General features: G+C 41.1%; 1 protein-coding gene across 13 annotated transcripts in view; it reads left to right on the plus strand.

Moving 5' to 3' along the window:
- The first annotated feature begins 1,716 nt into the window (after positions 1-1,716).
- The window catches only part of LOC125087259 (zinc finger protein 624), a 51,616-nt gene continuing 37,786 nt past the window's right edge, over positions 1,717-15,546 (plus strand). Inside the window, exons 1-3 of one of the 13 annotated variants that reach the window (XM_047707412.1) lie at positions 1,717-1,935; positions 9,275-9,364; positions 12,111-12,176. In XM_047707412.1, coding sequence (XP_047563368.1) covers positions 1,732-1,935; positions 9,275-9,364; positions 12,111-12,176 — 360 coding nt within the window. In that variant the 5' untranslated portion in view covers positions 1,717-1,731. Of the gene's footprint in view, positions 1,949-3,285; positions 3,324-8,761; positions 8,815-9,273; positions 9,365-12,110; positions 12,191-15,546 lie in introns of those variants that run through there. The other 12 variants (XM_047707413.1, XM_047707415.1, XM_047707416.1 and 9 more) reach the window with 12 other exon arrangements.

Consider the following 15,546-nt stretch of genomic DNA (forward strand, 5'->3'; position numbering starts at 1 on the left):
TAGCTGGCCTGCCTCCTGTCCAACTTCAGAGTCTTAATTTGTTTTATATATAGTATCAAGGGTTTTTAGGCTGTAATTAATGGGAGATACAGAGAGAAGTGTTCCTATTCCATCTCATCTCACTATCAGTTTACCTTCATTTATGAGAATAATTTGATGGGTATAAATTTCTGGGCTGACAGGTTTTTCCCCTCTTTCGGTACTTTATTATTATTTTTTAATATATTTATTTATTTATTTGACAGAGAGGTCACAAGTAGGCAGAGAGGCAGGCAGAGAGAGGGAGAAGCAGGCTCTCCACTGAGCAGAGAGCCTGATGTAGGGCTCGATCCCAGGACCCTGAGATCATGACCCGAGCTGAAGGCAGAGGTTTAACCTGCTGAGCCACCCGGGCGCCCCACCCTCCCATACTTTAAAAGCACTCCATTGTCTTCTGGCTTGCTTTGCTTCCCCCCCCCCCCCTTGATGAAAAGTATTATCTTTGAACCCAGTAAACACATACCTTTGTTTTTCCAAGATTTTCCTTTATTACTGGTTTGTAGCAATTTGATTATGCTGTGCCTTGGTGTGATTTTCTTCATATGTTTTCTTTGAATTTCACTGAGCTGCTTGGATCTGTGGGTTTTTAATTTTCATCAAATTTTGACAGTATTTACTTATTTCTTCAAATATTTTTCTACTCCCTAACACTCTCCCCTCCTTCTACAATTCTAATTACACACAGGCTACTTCATGTTGTTCCATAACTCACTGATGCTCTATTTTTTTCCCTGTGTTTCATTTTGGACAGTTTCTATTTCTGTGCCTTTGAATTCATGATTCTTTCCTTTTGTAGTGTCTAATCAGCTCTTAATCTACTGGGTTTTTTTCTTTTTTTCATTTCAGATTATACTTATCTCCAATAGTTTGATTTCCCACTTACATTTTTTCCTTTCATAGTTCAAGTGTCACATGTCATATTTTCTCCAAGGTATCCACTGGCTTTTTGAGATCCCAAGAACCCAGTTTTACAACGTTCAGCTTCACTGAGCTATTTCCCTGCAGATCCCCATATGTCATATGCTCCCCATATACTCACCCTGTGTGGGCCCCATACACAATCACAGCAGCATACAATCCAAGGCACACAGAGTAGGACTGGGTTAGGGAGGAAATGGTTTCACTGAGGGAAGCTGCCCTTGAGACTTTATGGAGCCTGTTTCACTATGGAAAATAAGACCTTTGGGCATTAAACCATGGAACTGAGGCAAAGAAATGCATGCTTTATCATATATAATATATAATAATATAATAAAAATCGATATGAATAATAAGACATTACTATAAATTAATATAAATATTAATTATTTTTTAATTTGGATGAACTGAGGAAGTTCTAGATCAAAACCCAGAAATTATAACCGAAAGCATTATCTATTTTTCATTCAAGAAAGACAAGCGAAATTGCGCACACGCACTTACCAACTCTACTGGCATCCGAAGTTTTAGCTAATTTACAAAAGGCCTGTATCTTCTATCATTGACTTTATTTCTTTAGTCACCCTGAAACGTTCAGAGTCAAGAGGTGGTGTCATCTTTTGCCTCGCTCGTGTTAATGCTTGACACATGGTTATAGCCTCTCAATACAAGTTTGTTCAATCTGAATAGATTTTTAGGTCACCCAAACTGTCGATAAAACACATCCAATTTCCTCTTAAACGCAGACAAAAGAGTAGAAGAAGAAAAAAGAAAATGGGGGGCCAAAAAAACAAAAAACAAACAACAACAAAAAAAACACCGCTCCGCGCTGAGGATTCTGGGCTCTGTAGTTCGGAAGCACGATTGCGCAGGCGCACTGGCTTGCTTGGAGGCCGGCCCCACCAAGCCGGCGCCATTGATGGAAGCGTTCTCGTCCTGCTCTGCGAGTGCCAGCAGTGTTCTCGGTTCCGCAGCCAGGTACTCATTGCCCCCGCGCCAGGCCCCGATTTTCCGCTGCCCCTCCCTCGGCGCTTGGCTCCCGGCGGCGTCCGGGTCGTGGCCGGTCCCTCCGGAGTCCCTGTCCCTGAGGCGACACGCCCACCCGAGAGGCGACTGGGGCTGGGCCTCCTGCCTGGCTTCGGCTCGGTCTCCCGCTGGCCTGGCTCGGGAGCGTCCGGTGTTCTCGGCTCGGGCGCGGGACCACGGCTTGCGTGGTTCGACCGGGGCGGGCCGCCTCTTCCCAGTCCCGCGCCTTTGGACGGAGGGAGGCGGGGGACGCCGGATGCGCTCTTTGGGGAAGTGGGCGAAGGGGGAGGAAGGAGTCTTCCTGCCGGCTTCTGAAGCGGCGGGGACGGACGGGTTTCACATCTGGTGACCTGACAGGCGGACGAACTCCTGTCCTTCTGTGCCCGGGGCAGTTTTTTCCCTGCCTCATTTTATGGCATTTCACCCATCACTTTTAAGTCCGTTGTCTCTCCCTGACGTGGTAATGGCATCATTGCTTGGCTGGGAAATGCTGCAGTGGTCCAAGGCGCTGAAGTTCTCTCTGAGAATATGGTCCCCTTGGTTATTTTAAAATAACAAAGCTGGCTTGGGAGCCACAGCGAGAGAAATTTCTCAAGTCCCTGATAACTTCCGCAGTGCTTGGGTAGACAGGGCTTGGGTAAAGTCGCAATATCCAGAGAAAAGATCTAGGAAATTATAACTGGTGAATGAAGTATCGGCCTGATATCTTCTGTGTAATGTCAGAGGTGAAAGGAGTAACTGCTCAGATGATTTGCCTTGAGCTCAGGTGGTTTGCTTGTGGGCGTGTCTCCACAGTAGCCAAACCGAAGTTAGAACCTACACCAAACTCCTCCTTATTGTCTACGTGGAAAGTGAAGACAAACAGAAGGAAAGTAAACACCCCGGGCCCAGCGCTCAGGTCACAGTGGAGTTTTGGCTTATTCACGTGCTATCTTTGTCTCTCTGCATTATTTTTACAAAACTGAGATCAGGCTGAATTTATTGAATTTTAGGTAGCATTGGTTATTCTGATGATAAAACTTTAAAAGATGGCACAGTTTATGGCACAGTTTAGTATTAACCATATTTAGCTAGCATTATCTATATGGCATATTGCTAAGGGGAGTTTATTAATCCTTACAAATTTAAAAAGCAATGATGACTCATGTCTTTTTTTTTTTTTTTTTTAAAGATTTTATTTATTTGAGAGAGAGCACAAATGGGGGAGGGGCAGAAGGACAGAGAGAAGCAGTCTCTGGGCTGAGCAGGGAGCCCAGTTCCGGGATTGATCCCAGGATCCAGGATCTCCACCAGAGCTGAAAGCAGATGCTCAACCCACTGAGCCACCCACGCACTCTTCAGGCCATTTTTTTTTTTTTTTTTAGATTTTATTTATTTATTTGACAGCGATCACAAGTAGGCAGAGAGGCAGGCAGAGAGAGTGGGGGGAAGCAGGATCCCTGCTGAGCAGAGAGCCCGATGTGGGACTCGGTTCCAGGACCCTGAGATCATGACCTGAGCCGAAGTCAGAGGCTTAACCCACTGAGCAACCCAGGCGCCCCCCCTCACATGTTTTCTGATTTAACTAAAACCCTACTCTCCCCTGCTTACCTGAGAACTTGCCATTTTTCTTTCAGGGCCCACTCATTGTACTAACTAGGAAATTGATTTCTCAGCTTTAACAGAGTCTGTGTGTTTTGAACAAGAAAGCCTGTTCTTTCTCATATGGAAGTCTGAGCTGTTAGGTGGCCTGAAGTGATAGGGGTAGGTAGCTCTCATCCATAAGGTCATCTGGATACCCAGTTTCCATTCAACTTTTCGCTTCAGCACCTCCTGGGTGTGTTGTCTTTCCTCTGGCAGAAGCTGGCACACTTTCAGCCCGTTGCATTCCAGGCCTTTGGGAAGGGGAAATGAGGAACTGGAGGCCGAGCAGCTCCCTTTAAAGATATGACGTCAGCTCTCTTGTTTAAATCCCATTGCTATAATTTAGTCACATGGGCACACCTGCCTATGTGGTGGCTGGGAAATGTCTCTACCTGAGTCGCCTTGTGTCCTGCTGAGATTTCAGGCGTTTGTCGGTATAAAAGGGGAGACTGGATGTTGGAAGGCAACTAGCCCTTTCTGCTACTTTGGCCTACATAAGTTTCCTGCCATTTGAGTTAGCCTTAGAAAATTTTTAAGCAAAATTGTTCTTTAGGAAAATTTTATTTTTATGGCATATGGTTTTAAGATGATTTATATGTTATAGCCCCTTTCTTGTTTCTATTTTTTTTTAAGATTTTATTTATTGATTTGACAGAGAGAGATCACAAGTAGACAGAGAGGCAGGCAGAGAGAGAGAGAGGGAAGCAGGCTCCTGCCGAGCAGAGAGCCCGATGCGGGACTCGATCCCAGGACCCTGAGATCATGACCTGAGCGAAGGCAGCGGCTTAACCCACTGAGCCCACCCAGGCGCCCTCTTGTTTCTATTTTTGTTTACTGGTATTTTTCTTTGGCCAGTGGCATATGTATTTCATTATTTAGAGAATCAGCTCCTGCCTTTGTCAACTGTTTTGTTTTCTTACTAGTTTCTTTATTATTTTTTCTTTATGGTTTGCTTGTTAATTATTTCTCTTACATAGTTGAATGTTTAATAATTTTATTCTTTTTAAAAATATCAGTTGCCCATGGGGCGCCTGGGTGGCTCAGTAGGTTAGATCCTCTGCCTTCAGCTCGGGTCGTGATCCTGGGGTCCTGGGATCGAGCCCCACATTGGGCTCTCTGCTTGGCAGGGAGCCTGCTTTCCCCTCTCTCTCTCTCTCTGCCTGCCTCTCTGCCTACTTGTGATCTCTAATCTGTCAAATAAATAAATAAAATCTTTAAAAATTTATCAGTTGCCTGTATTTAGGGATATAAATTTTATCTTTGTGAAAGTTTTGGCAACTCATGAGGTTTTAACCTATAATTCTCTCATTTTCTATTTCATTGGCAATTAAAGTTCTTTCTTGACTTAATAAATACTCAGGAGGATCAATTTTAATTCCTGGTGATTGGGTTTTTCTCCCCCCCTCTCCAAACTTAATTTGTAATTCTACTACATCATGGTTAGAGAACCTCACATATTCAGTTTTTATGTAAGGTTTATTTATTTATTCTAGAGAGAGAGCAATGAGAGCAGGGGGAGGGACAGAAGGAGAGGAAGAGAGAGAAGCTCACGCCGACTCCTCACTGAGCATGGAGCCCCCACATGGGGCTCAGTCCCATGACCCTGAGATCATGACCTGAGCCACAATCAAGAGTTGGACACTTAACCAACTGAGCCACCCATGTGCCCCCACCTCCCCACCCCCTGGCATGATGATTTATTTTAGTGTATGTATGTGTGTTTATAATGAGAGCTTGCTTTCTTTTTTTCATCTATAGAGATACTTAGCACTTCATTTTTTAATTGAACTATAATTGACATAAATATTATCTTAGTTTCAGGTATATAAATAATCATTATAGATATAGAAATAGATAAAGTGATGGTTATAAATCTAGTTAACATCCACCATCACACGTAGTTAAAGGTTTTTTTTTCTTGTGATGAGAATTTTTAGGATTTACCCTTATCCACTTAAAATATATAATACAATATTATTAACTATAGTCACCATTCTGTACATTATGTCTCCAGGGCTTACTTATTTTATAACTAGAAGTTATAGCTTTTGGCCACCTTTGCCCATCTCGTCCACTGCTCACCCCTGTCTCTGGCAATCATCTCTGGCAGTCTGTTCTCTGTATCTGTGAGTTCAAGTTTGCAATAGGCGGTTGTTTTGTTTTGTTTTATTTTATTGTATTTTATTTTTTAATTTTTTTAAAGATTTTTATTTATTTATTTGACAGACAGAGATCACAAGTAGGCAGAGAGGCAGACGGGGGGCGGGTGGGAGGGGAGAGATGCGGGCCCCCCGCTGAGCAGAGACCTGATGCAGGACTCGATCCCAGGACCCTGAGACCATGACCCAAGCCGAAGGCAGAGGCTCAACCCACTGAGCCACCCAGGCGCCCCGGTTGTTTTGTTTTTATTTTAGATTCCACATAGCAGCGAGGTGATAGTTGTCTACATCTGTCTGACTTGTTTCACCTAAGCATAATGCCCTCATGGTCCATCCACGTTTTCACAGATGGCAAGATTTCCTTCTTTTTTATGGCTGAATAATATTCCTCTGAGGGTATTATATTATCTATTCATCTGTCATCAAACACTTCCATTTCTTGACTATTGTAATTAATGCTACAGTGAACATATGAGTGTGGATATCTTTTTGAGGTAGGGTTTTTGTATCTATCAGATAAATGCCCAGAAGTGGAATTGCTGGAAAATGTAGTACTATTTTAAATTTTTTGAGGAAATTTTAGTATGATTTGTTCTAGTTTTGTGAAAAATGTGTTGGTACTTTTATAGGGATTGTATTAACCTACAAATTGCTTTGGGTAGTATGGACATTTTAACAATATTGGTTCTTCTAATCCTTGAACACAGACTATCTTTCCATTTTAATGTCTTCTGGTTTCAATGTATAGGTCTTTCAGCCCCTTGGTTAAATTTATCCCTAGGTATTTTTATTCTTTTTGATGCAATTCTAAGTGGGATTATTTTCTTAATTTCTCTTTCTTACAGTTATTATTAGTGTATAGAAACGCAACTGATTTTTTATAAGTTGATTTGTATCCTAACCGTTTTTGTTTATCCTAACAGTTTTTTGGCAGAGTCTTTAGGGGTTTCTCTAATATAATATTATGTCATCTGCGAATAGTAACGGTTCTTTTCCAATCTCTATAGTTTTGATTTCTTTTTCTTGCCAAATTGCTGTGGCTAGGACTTCCAATATTATGCTGAATATAAATGATGAGAATGGGCAATGATGAGAAGCTTATCATTTCACCACTGAGTATGTGAGCTGTGGTCTTGTCATATATGGCCTTTATTGAGAGTTTTTATCATAAATGGATGCTGAATTTTGCCAAATGCTTTTTCTGCGTCTCTTGAGATGATCATATCATTTTTTATTCTTCATTTTGTTAATGTGGTGTACATCACATTGATTGACTTGCAGATATTGAACCCATTCTTGGATCCCTGGAATAAATCCCACCTGGTCATTGTGTATGATCCTTTTTGATGTATTGTTGAATTCAGTTTGCTAGTATTTTTTTTGAGGAATTTTGCATCTATATTCAAGAGGGTTATTGACATCTAATTTTTTTTTTTTTAAAGATTTTATTTGTTTATTTGACAGAGAGAGATCACAAGTAGACAGAGAGGCAGGCAGAGAGAGAGAGAGAGGGAAGCAGGCTCCCTGCTGAGCAGAGAGCCAATGCGGGACGCGATCCCAGGACCCTGAGATCATGAACTGAGCTGAAGGCAGCGGCTTAACCCACTGAGCCACCCAGGCGCCCCTAATTTTTCTTTCTTGTGTGTGTCTTTGGCCTGGTTTTGGTTTCACGGTAATGCTGGCCTCATAAAATGAGTTTCAAAGTATTCCTTCCTCTGTGTTCTTGGAAGAGTTTGAGAAGGATTGGTACTAATTCATCTTAAATGTTTGGTGGAATTCACCAATGAAAACTACCTAGTCCTGGACTTGTTTTTTGCGAGACTTATTATTAATTGATTCAATCTCCTTACTAGTATTCAGTCTGTCAGATTTTATCTTTCTTCATGATTCAGTCTTGGTAGATTTGTATGTTTTAGGAATTTACTCATTTCTTCTAGGTTGTCCATTTGTTGGCATGATCTTTATTAGATCCATATTGTCTTAAACTTTGATGTGTGCATATGAATCAGTTAAGGAGCTTATTACAAAGCTGATTCTTGATTCAATATGTTCCTGGAGTTGGACCTCAAATTTTTGCATTTTCACAAGCTCTCCAGTAATATTATTCTGCTGTTCTTTGGACTAGGCTTTTGAATACAAAGGTCTTGGATATGAATTCTTAATGGAGGCAAATCAACTCTGTAAAGTAGGGACAGATTCAGCATAATCCTGCATAGATTCCTTTGGGCCCCACAAGCCCTCCTGCATGGTGAGAGCGTCAAACTTCCTAGGAAACTGTCATTAAAAAGAATTTCACAAAATCCGGGAAGCTTTATCTTATTGCACCACTGCCCTTTCATATGTCTGCAGCATCATCCTGAAAGTTGCCCTTAATTAAGAGAATGTTTACAAACATTTTTGTAAGAGTTTGCAGACTCTTGTTTTGCAACCAAACTCAGCATTAGTTGGGTCATATTCTTCCCCCCCCCTGCTTCCTTCTTATTTAGGTTTGCCTGATACAGAATGACTAGATAAAGATCTGTTTGAATTTGAGATTGAGAGAAGCATATCAGGGCTTCTTCTTCTTTTTTTTTTTTTTTAAAGATTAATTTATTTATTTGACAGAGAGAAATCACAAGTAGGCAGAGAGGCAGGCAGAGAGAGAGGAGGAAGCAGGCTCCCTGCTGAGCAGAGAAAGCCCGAAGTGGGGCTCGAACCCAGGACCTGGGATCATGACCTGAGCCGAAGGCAGCGGCTTACCCACTGAGCCACCCAGGCGCCCCGTCAGGGCTTCTTTTAAGTTTGGAAGTTGTAGCTGAAATCTCTGAAAATGTTAGCAAATTGATCATCACATGAAAGATAGGAAGAAGAGATTCTTAGAATGGTTCATTTTTATTTATTTTTATTTTTTTAAAAGATTTTGTTTATTTGACAGACGGAGATCACAAGCAGGCAGAGAGAGAGAAGCAGACTCCCTGCTGAGCAGAGATCCCGATGCAGGGATCGACCCCAGGACCCCGAGATCATGACCTGAGCTGAAGGCAGAGACTTAACCCACTGAGCCACCCAGGTGCCCCGAATGTTTCATTTTTAGCTAATAGGTGATTGTGGCAAAGAAAGATTTAAATTGTTTTCTTCCACATCATGTAGCAAGTTGATTAATGGAAAAAGTGTGAGCATTGGAATTAGACTGATTTGGGGTCATGAATTGCCTTGGATAAATAGTATTATTCTCTAAGCTTCATTTTCCTGATCAGGGAATGGGAATATAATTCCCATTGGATGATGTGAAGGTTCAAATTAAAAGAACCTTGTAGAATGTCTGGCCTGTTAGCCATGACTACATTTAATGGCATTAAAATGACAAGATCTCCGGGATCAAGGATCATTTTTTCTTCACTGATTTTGGAGGGTTAATCTGTGTTCTTTAGGGAAGTCATTGCTTTCTTGTAATGTCAGGATTCCAGCTGGGTAAGTCTACGATTTCCAAGGCAGGATGGGTTTTCATGGTTTATTTCTCTCTTTCTTGGGTATGCCTTCTGCAGGACTCCATTCTAGCCAGAGAGGGGAACACAGAGGAAGAGATTATGGCTGCTGTGGTTTTTTCAGTTGGACCTATGGTAAGTTGGGTTTCTTCAGGTCCTGACCTGCCTTCCTCGGGTTGAGAGCATGTCGGTTTTTCCTGAATCTGTGACTTTCTCTACCTTACCCACATCCCTTCTGGTAACTGAATCAAATTGTTTCACCCATGGAAATTGGGTTCATCAGAGTAAAGCTTGGACTCTCTCTAAAAGATTCATTATACATATTGAACCAATTATCAAGGCACATGAGCTTTCAGAAAATACTTTTGCTAGTTTGATAGAGAGCCTAGGAAATTTACTTTTAATGTTCAGTTTGTATAGTTCCCAGGAAGTTTCAGTTATTTATGGGATAGAAAATGTGAATATTTTAAATTGGAAATTTTGTTTAGGAAATTTGGAAAAATATGTACACACACAGGACATACCCACACACCCTCTTAATTGAGAGGGACCATTCCCCTTGTGCCCACTCTCAGTGATCTCCTCTTTTCTACCCATTAAGAAGTGATCGAGCTTAATAGATCATGGAGAGAAAGAAAATGTTTAAGAAGTGCTTGGCTGTAGGAAACTTACAGTCTCATTGAGTAAGGCATACAGAAAATAGTTACATAATTTATTTAGGTGAATGGTAGTTGCTTAGCCATATGGATTAAAGAGATGATTGTTATGAAAGAAAAGAAATGGAGACCCCTGGATGGCACAGTCAGGCCCGTGCCTTTGGCTCGGGTCATGATCCCAAGGTCCTGGGATTGAGTCCTGCATCCGGCTCCTTGCTCAGCAGGAGCCTGCTTCTCTCTCCCCCTCTGCCTGCTTGTGCTTGCTCTCTCTCTCCCTCTCTCTGACAGATAAATAAATAAGTAAAATCTTAAAAGAAAGAAAAGAAATGGGACATGAGTATGGGCAAAATTGGTCTATGAAAAGCTCATGAGGGCAGTGAGACTTAAGGTGGTCCCCAGACAATGATTTCAATCAATGATTTAATTGCCTTAAAGTGTTTTGTGAAGGTACTTTAGGTGAGAAGGGAGTTCAAGGGCAAGGCTCTGTGGCAGAGAACAGCGCAGTGAGCTAGTGATTCCAGTGGGAAAGTTATGAAAAGAAGCCTGGGAATTAGATATAAAGCTGAATCTTTTAATGTTTCCCTGAAGACTTTAATTATACATACGTATTTGTGTGTGAATGTGTTTGAGATAGGTGTTAATGTGATAATAGCTGTATTTTAGCATGACGTTCTGAAATAGGAGATCCCGAAGAAAGATGATACCAACAAATATAATTTGTTTTAGTAATAATCCTCAGTAACCTGCAGTAGTGATCTTTTATTCTTTGTAGTTTGGATGTACAGTGGAAAAATAGTCCTTAAAACATATCCTTGAAAGATAAATTGAGGGCACCTGGGTGCTTCGTTTGGTTGAACATCTGATTTTTTTTTTTTTTTTGTAAGATTTTTTTATTATTATTTGACAGAGAGGAGGAGAAAGCACAGGCAGGGGGGGACCAGCTAGTCCGAGGTAGGGGGGGAAGCAGGCTTCCAGCTGAGCAGGGAGCCCGATGCAAGACTTGACCCAGGACCCTGGGATCACGACCTGAGCTGAAGGCAGACACTACCAACTGAGCCCTCAGGTGCCCGGAGTGGTGTGACTCTTGATCTCAGCTCCGATCTTGATCTTAGGGTCTTGGGTTCAGGTCCTGCATTCATGTCCTCCACATGGAGCCTTCTTTTGAAAAAGAGAGCGAAAAAGATAAATAAAAACCAAAATATTGCATTTTATCAGTAGATCCAAAGCGTTTGTCTAGTATTGACATAGTCCAGAACCCATCCCTAATTACCAGATGTTGAGGTTCACATTTTCTGGAAGCTAAATATTTATATTTTTTAGATACGAACTTGGAAGAGGAGAAAGATAACATTTTTTCGCAGTGGACTTTAGATAGTTATATTACACATAGTTTTTAAAATGGCACACATAAAACCTAAAATTGTTAAGTGCTAATGGAAAGATACAATAAAAGATCATTTTATCTATAAAATCAGGCCCTCATGGGGATACAGTTTATAAGGTTTGGAAGAAAACAATATAGTGAGAAGTCCCTGAAATACTTCCTGAATGAGATGGTCCCTTGGACCCCCCCCCCCCCCCCACAACACTGTAATGATTTTCAGCTGTGAAAAATACATAGTGTTGGCAGGTTTTGTGTACTTTTCTTGAGTGAGAGAGATTGTTTCTGAGAAATACATTTAAACCCTACATCTAAAGGGAAAATTGTGTGGCATCTGAAGGCCTCTTTATATAAGTTTATTTTTTGTAGTGATAGGTTCTTTGTTGGAAGCCTGCTTTAGAAACTATGCGGTTTTATCTGTCTCAGTCTTTTTTTTTTTTTTTTAAGCTTTTATTTATTTATTTGATAGACAGAGGTCACAAGTAGGCAGAGAGGCAGGCGGGGCGGGGGGAAGCAGGCTCCGCATGGAGCACAGAGCTCGATGTGGGGCTTGATCCCAACACCCCAAGATCATGACCCAAGCCAAAGGCGGAGGCTTAACCCACTGAGCCACCCAGGCACCCCTATATCTGTCTCAGTCTTATGTTTGTCCTTGTCTTAAACAAGGTCAAAGAAAAGTATAATTGGATGTTACTCCCGGGCATGAATTTCAGCCCTAAATAAAACAACAAAAGAGGTTATACTGTATATGCCATATCCACCGTGGACGGATGTTGCTTGTTGAGGCTCTGCTATAGGTCATAGGCAGCCTGTCACTGAAAGATCTTATCCTGTATCCTCTCAGAATCCTGAAGATTCCCAGGCAGATAACGATCTTCACCTTCAGCCAGAAGAGCCAGAGCTGGTAAAGGTAATACTTAACATGTATGTAAGGGGAAGGAGAAGCGTCTCTTTTACTGCCCCTGGTTCTTAATGTTCCTAGTTCATTGCAAGTTTACAGTGAACACCATCTTGCTTGATAGGTATAGTAACCCAGGGCTGGTCCCATCCATTTGGCAGATTTCATTTCTGTCAGTGGTGGCAGCCCTAATGTGGCAGATGGTCACATTGTCATTGCTAATTGATGAAGTACCTTTATGACATTCTCTGATTCGCGATTGCATTGTGAGACTGAATATCATTAAAGATACAATAATGGGCACCTGGGTGGAACCGTCGTTAAGCATCTGCCTTTGTCCTGGTCGAGATCCAGGGTGTTGGAATCGAGCTTGGATTCTGGCTCCCCACTCAGCTGGGAGTGTGTTTCTCCTTCTCCCTCTGCCTCTCTCGGCGGCTGTCTCTCACACTCTGTCTCTCTCATAAATAAATAAAAATTAAAAAAAAAAAAGCAAGAGTGCATCAATGTGAGTGGAAACATTCTTAAGATGTGTTTAAATTAGTTTAGATTTTTTTTTTAAAGCTTTTATTTGTTTATTTGACAGAGATCACAAGTAGGCAGAGAGGCAGGCAGAGAGAGAGGGAGAGGAAGCAGGCTCCCCGCTGAGCTGAGAGCCCGATGTGGGACTTGATCCCAGGACACTGAGATCATGACCTGAGCCGAAGGCAGCGGCTCAACCCACTGAGCCACCCAGGCGCCCATTTTAGATTTTTTTATTTCATTATCATTTAAGCTTACTTTCTTATTTGTTTGTACAGAATCCACCTGACTTTTTCAAAAAATAACGGTCAGAAATTTATGAATTATGTAAGAAAAATTATCTAAAACTTAGAAATAAGAAATAAGGCAAAAAATTAATGTACATCCTTTCAGTGTCATATTAGACATGTCTTATTCTGGCATTCTTTTTTCTGCTATCAGTAGACACCTGTTCTTGTATCCACTTTGAACCAGCTTTGTCAAGCAGCTGATCTCTGATTAATGACTTACATTAATCTTTGGCTTTTGTTGATACTTCTAGAATTGTGGGGTTTAAATTTTTTTTTTAATTTTTTGTTGAAGTATAGTTGATGTACAAAGTTTATTAGTTTCAGGTATCTAGCCTAGTGATTGGACAATTCTGTACATTACACAGTGCTCACCACAGAAGCTGTAGTTACCATCTGTTACCATAAAGAGTTGTGACAGTATTATTAACTGTACTCTCTATACTGTACTTTTCTTCTTTGTGACTCATTTATTTTATAACTGGAAGTTTGTACCTCCTAATCCCTTTCACCTCTTTCACTCTTTACCCTCCCCTCCTAGGAACCACCGGTTTGTTCTCTTTATTTTGGAGTTTATTTCTGGCTTTTATTTGTTCATTTTGTTTTGTTTTTTTTTAGATTTCACATGTAAGTGTAGTTATATGGTGTTTGTCTTTGATTTATTTCACTTAGCATAATACCCTCTAGGTCCATCAGTGTTAAGACAAATAACAAAATTTTTTTTCTTTTATGGCTGAATCGTATACATATCTCACATCTTTATCCATTTATCTTTTGGTGGACACTTGGATTGCTTCTGTATCTTAGCTATTGGAAATAATGCTACCATAATCATAAGGGTACATATGTCTTTTTGAATTAGAGTTTTCATTTTCTTCAGGTAAGTAGCAGTGGAATTACTGGATCATATATAGTCATTCTATTTTTAATTTTTTGAGGAACTTCCATACTGTTTTCCATAGCTGCTGCACCTCCTTGCATCCCCACCAACAGTGCCGAAGTGGCCCCTTTTCTCCACACCCTTGCCAATTCTTTTTATTTCTTGTCTTTTTTATTTTAGCCATCCTGACAGCTGTATTTTCTTTTATTTATTTATTTATTTATTTTTTTTTTATTAAATTTTTTTATTTTTTCAGCATAACAGTATTCATTATTTTTGCACCACAACCCAGTGCTCCATGCAATCCGTGCCCTCTTACAATACCCACCACCTGGTGCCCCCAACCTCCCATCCCACACCCCTTCAAAATTCTCACATCGTTTTTCAGAGTCCCTAGTCTCTCATGGTTCACCTCCCCTTCCAATTTCCCTCAACTCCCTTCTCCTCTCCATCTCCCCTTGTCCTCCATGCTATTTGTTATGCTCCACAAATAAGTGAAACCATATGATAATTGACTCTCTCTGCTTGACTTATTTCACTCAGCATTATGCTCTTCCAGTCCCGTCCATGTTGCTACAAAACTTGGGTATTCATCCTTTCTTTTTCTTTTTTCTTTTTTTTTTTACAGCTTTATAAACGATTATTTTATCCCCAGGGGTACAGGTCTGCGAATCGCCAGGTTTACACACTTCACAGCACTCACCATAGCACATACCCTCCCCAATATCCATAACCCCACCCCCTCTCCCAACCCCCTCCCCCCATCAACCCTCAGTTTGTTTTGTGAGATTAAGAGTCACTTATGGTTTGTCTCCCTCCCAATCCCATCTTGTGTCATTTACTCTTCTCCTACCCCCTCAACCCCCCATGTTGCATCTCCTCCCCTCATATCAGGGAGATCATATGATAGTTGTCTTTCTCCGATTGACTTATTTCGCTAAGCATGATACCCTCTAGTTCCATCCCACGTCGGCGCAAATGGCAAGATTCATTTCTTTGATGGCTGCATAGTATTCCATTGTGTATATACACCACATCTTCTTTATCCATTCGTCTGTTGATGGACATCTAGGTTCTTTCCATAGTTTGGCTATTGTAGACATTGCTGCTATAAACATTCGGGTGCACATGCCCCTTCAGATCACTACGTTTGTATCTTTAGGGTAAATACCCAGCAGTGCAATTGCTGGTCATAGGGTAGTTCTATTTTCAACATTTTGAGGAACCTCCATGCTGTTTTCCAGAGTGGTTGCACCAGCTTGCATTCCCACCAACAGTGTAGGAGGGTTCCCTTTCTCCGCATCCTCGCCAGCATCTGTCATTTCCTGACTTGTTCATTTTAGCCATTCTGACTGGTGTGAGGTGATATCTCATGGTGGTTTTGATTTGTATTTCCCTGATGCCGAGTGATATGGAGCACTTTTTCATGGGTCTGTTGGCCATCTGGATGTCTTCTTGCAGAAATGTCTGTTCATGTCCTCTGCCCATTTCTTGATTGGATTATTTGTTCTTTGGGTGTTGAGTTTGCTAAGTTCTTTATAGATTTTGGACACTAGCCCTTTATCTGATATGTCATTTGCAAATATCTTCTCCCATTCTGTCAGTTGTCTTTTGGTTTTGTTCACTGTTTCCTTTGCTGTGCAAAAGCTTTTGATCTTGTTAAAATCCCAAAAGTTCATTTTTGCCCTTGCTTCCC

The sequence above is a fragment of the Lutra lutra genome, chromosome 16 (assembly GCF_902655055.1).
Source record: "Lutra lutra chromosome 16, mLutLut1.2, whole genome shotgun sequence".
NCBI lineage: Eukaryota > Metazoa > Chordata > Mammalia > Carnivora > Mustelidae > Lutra > Lutra lutra.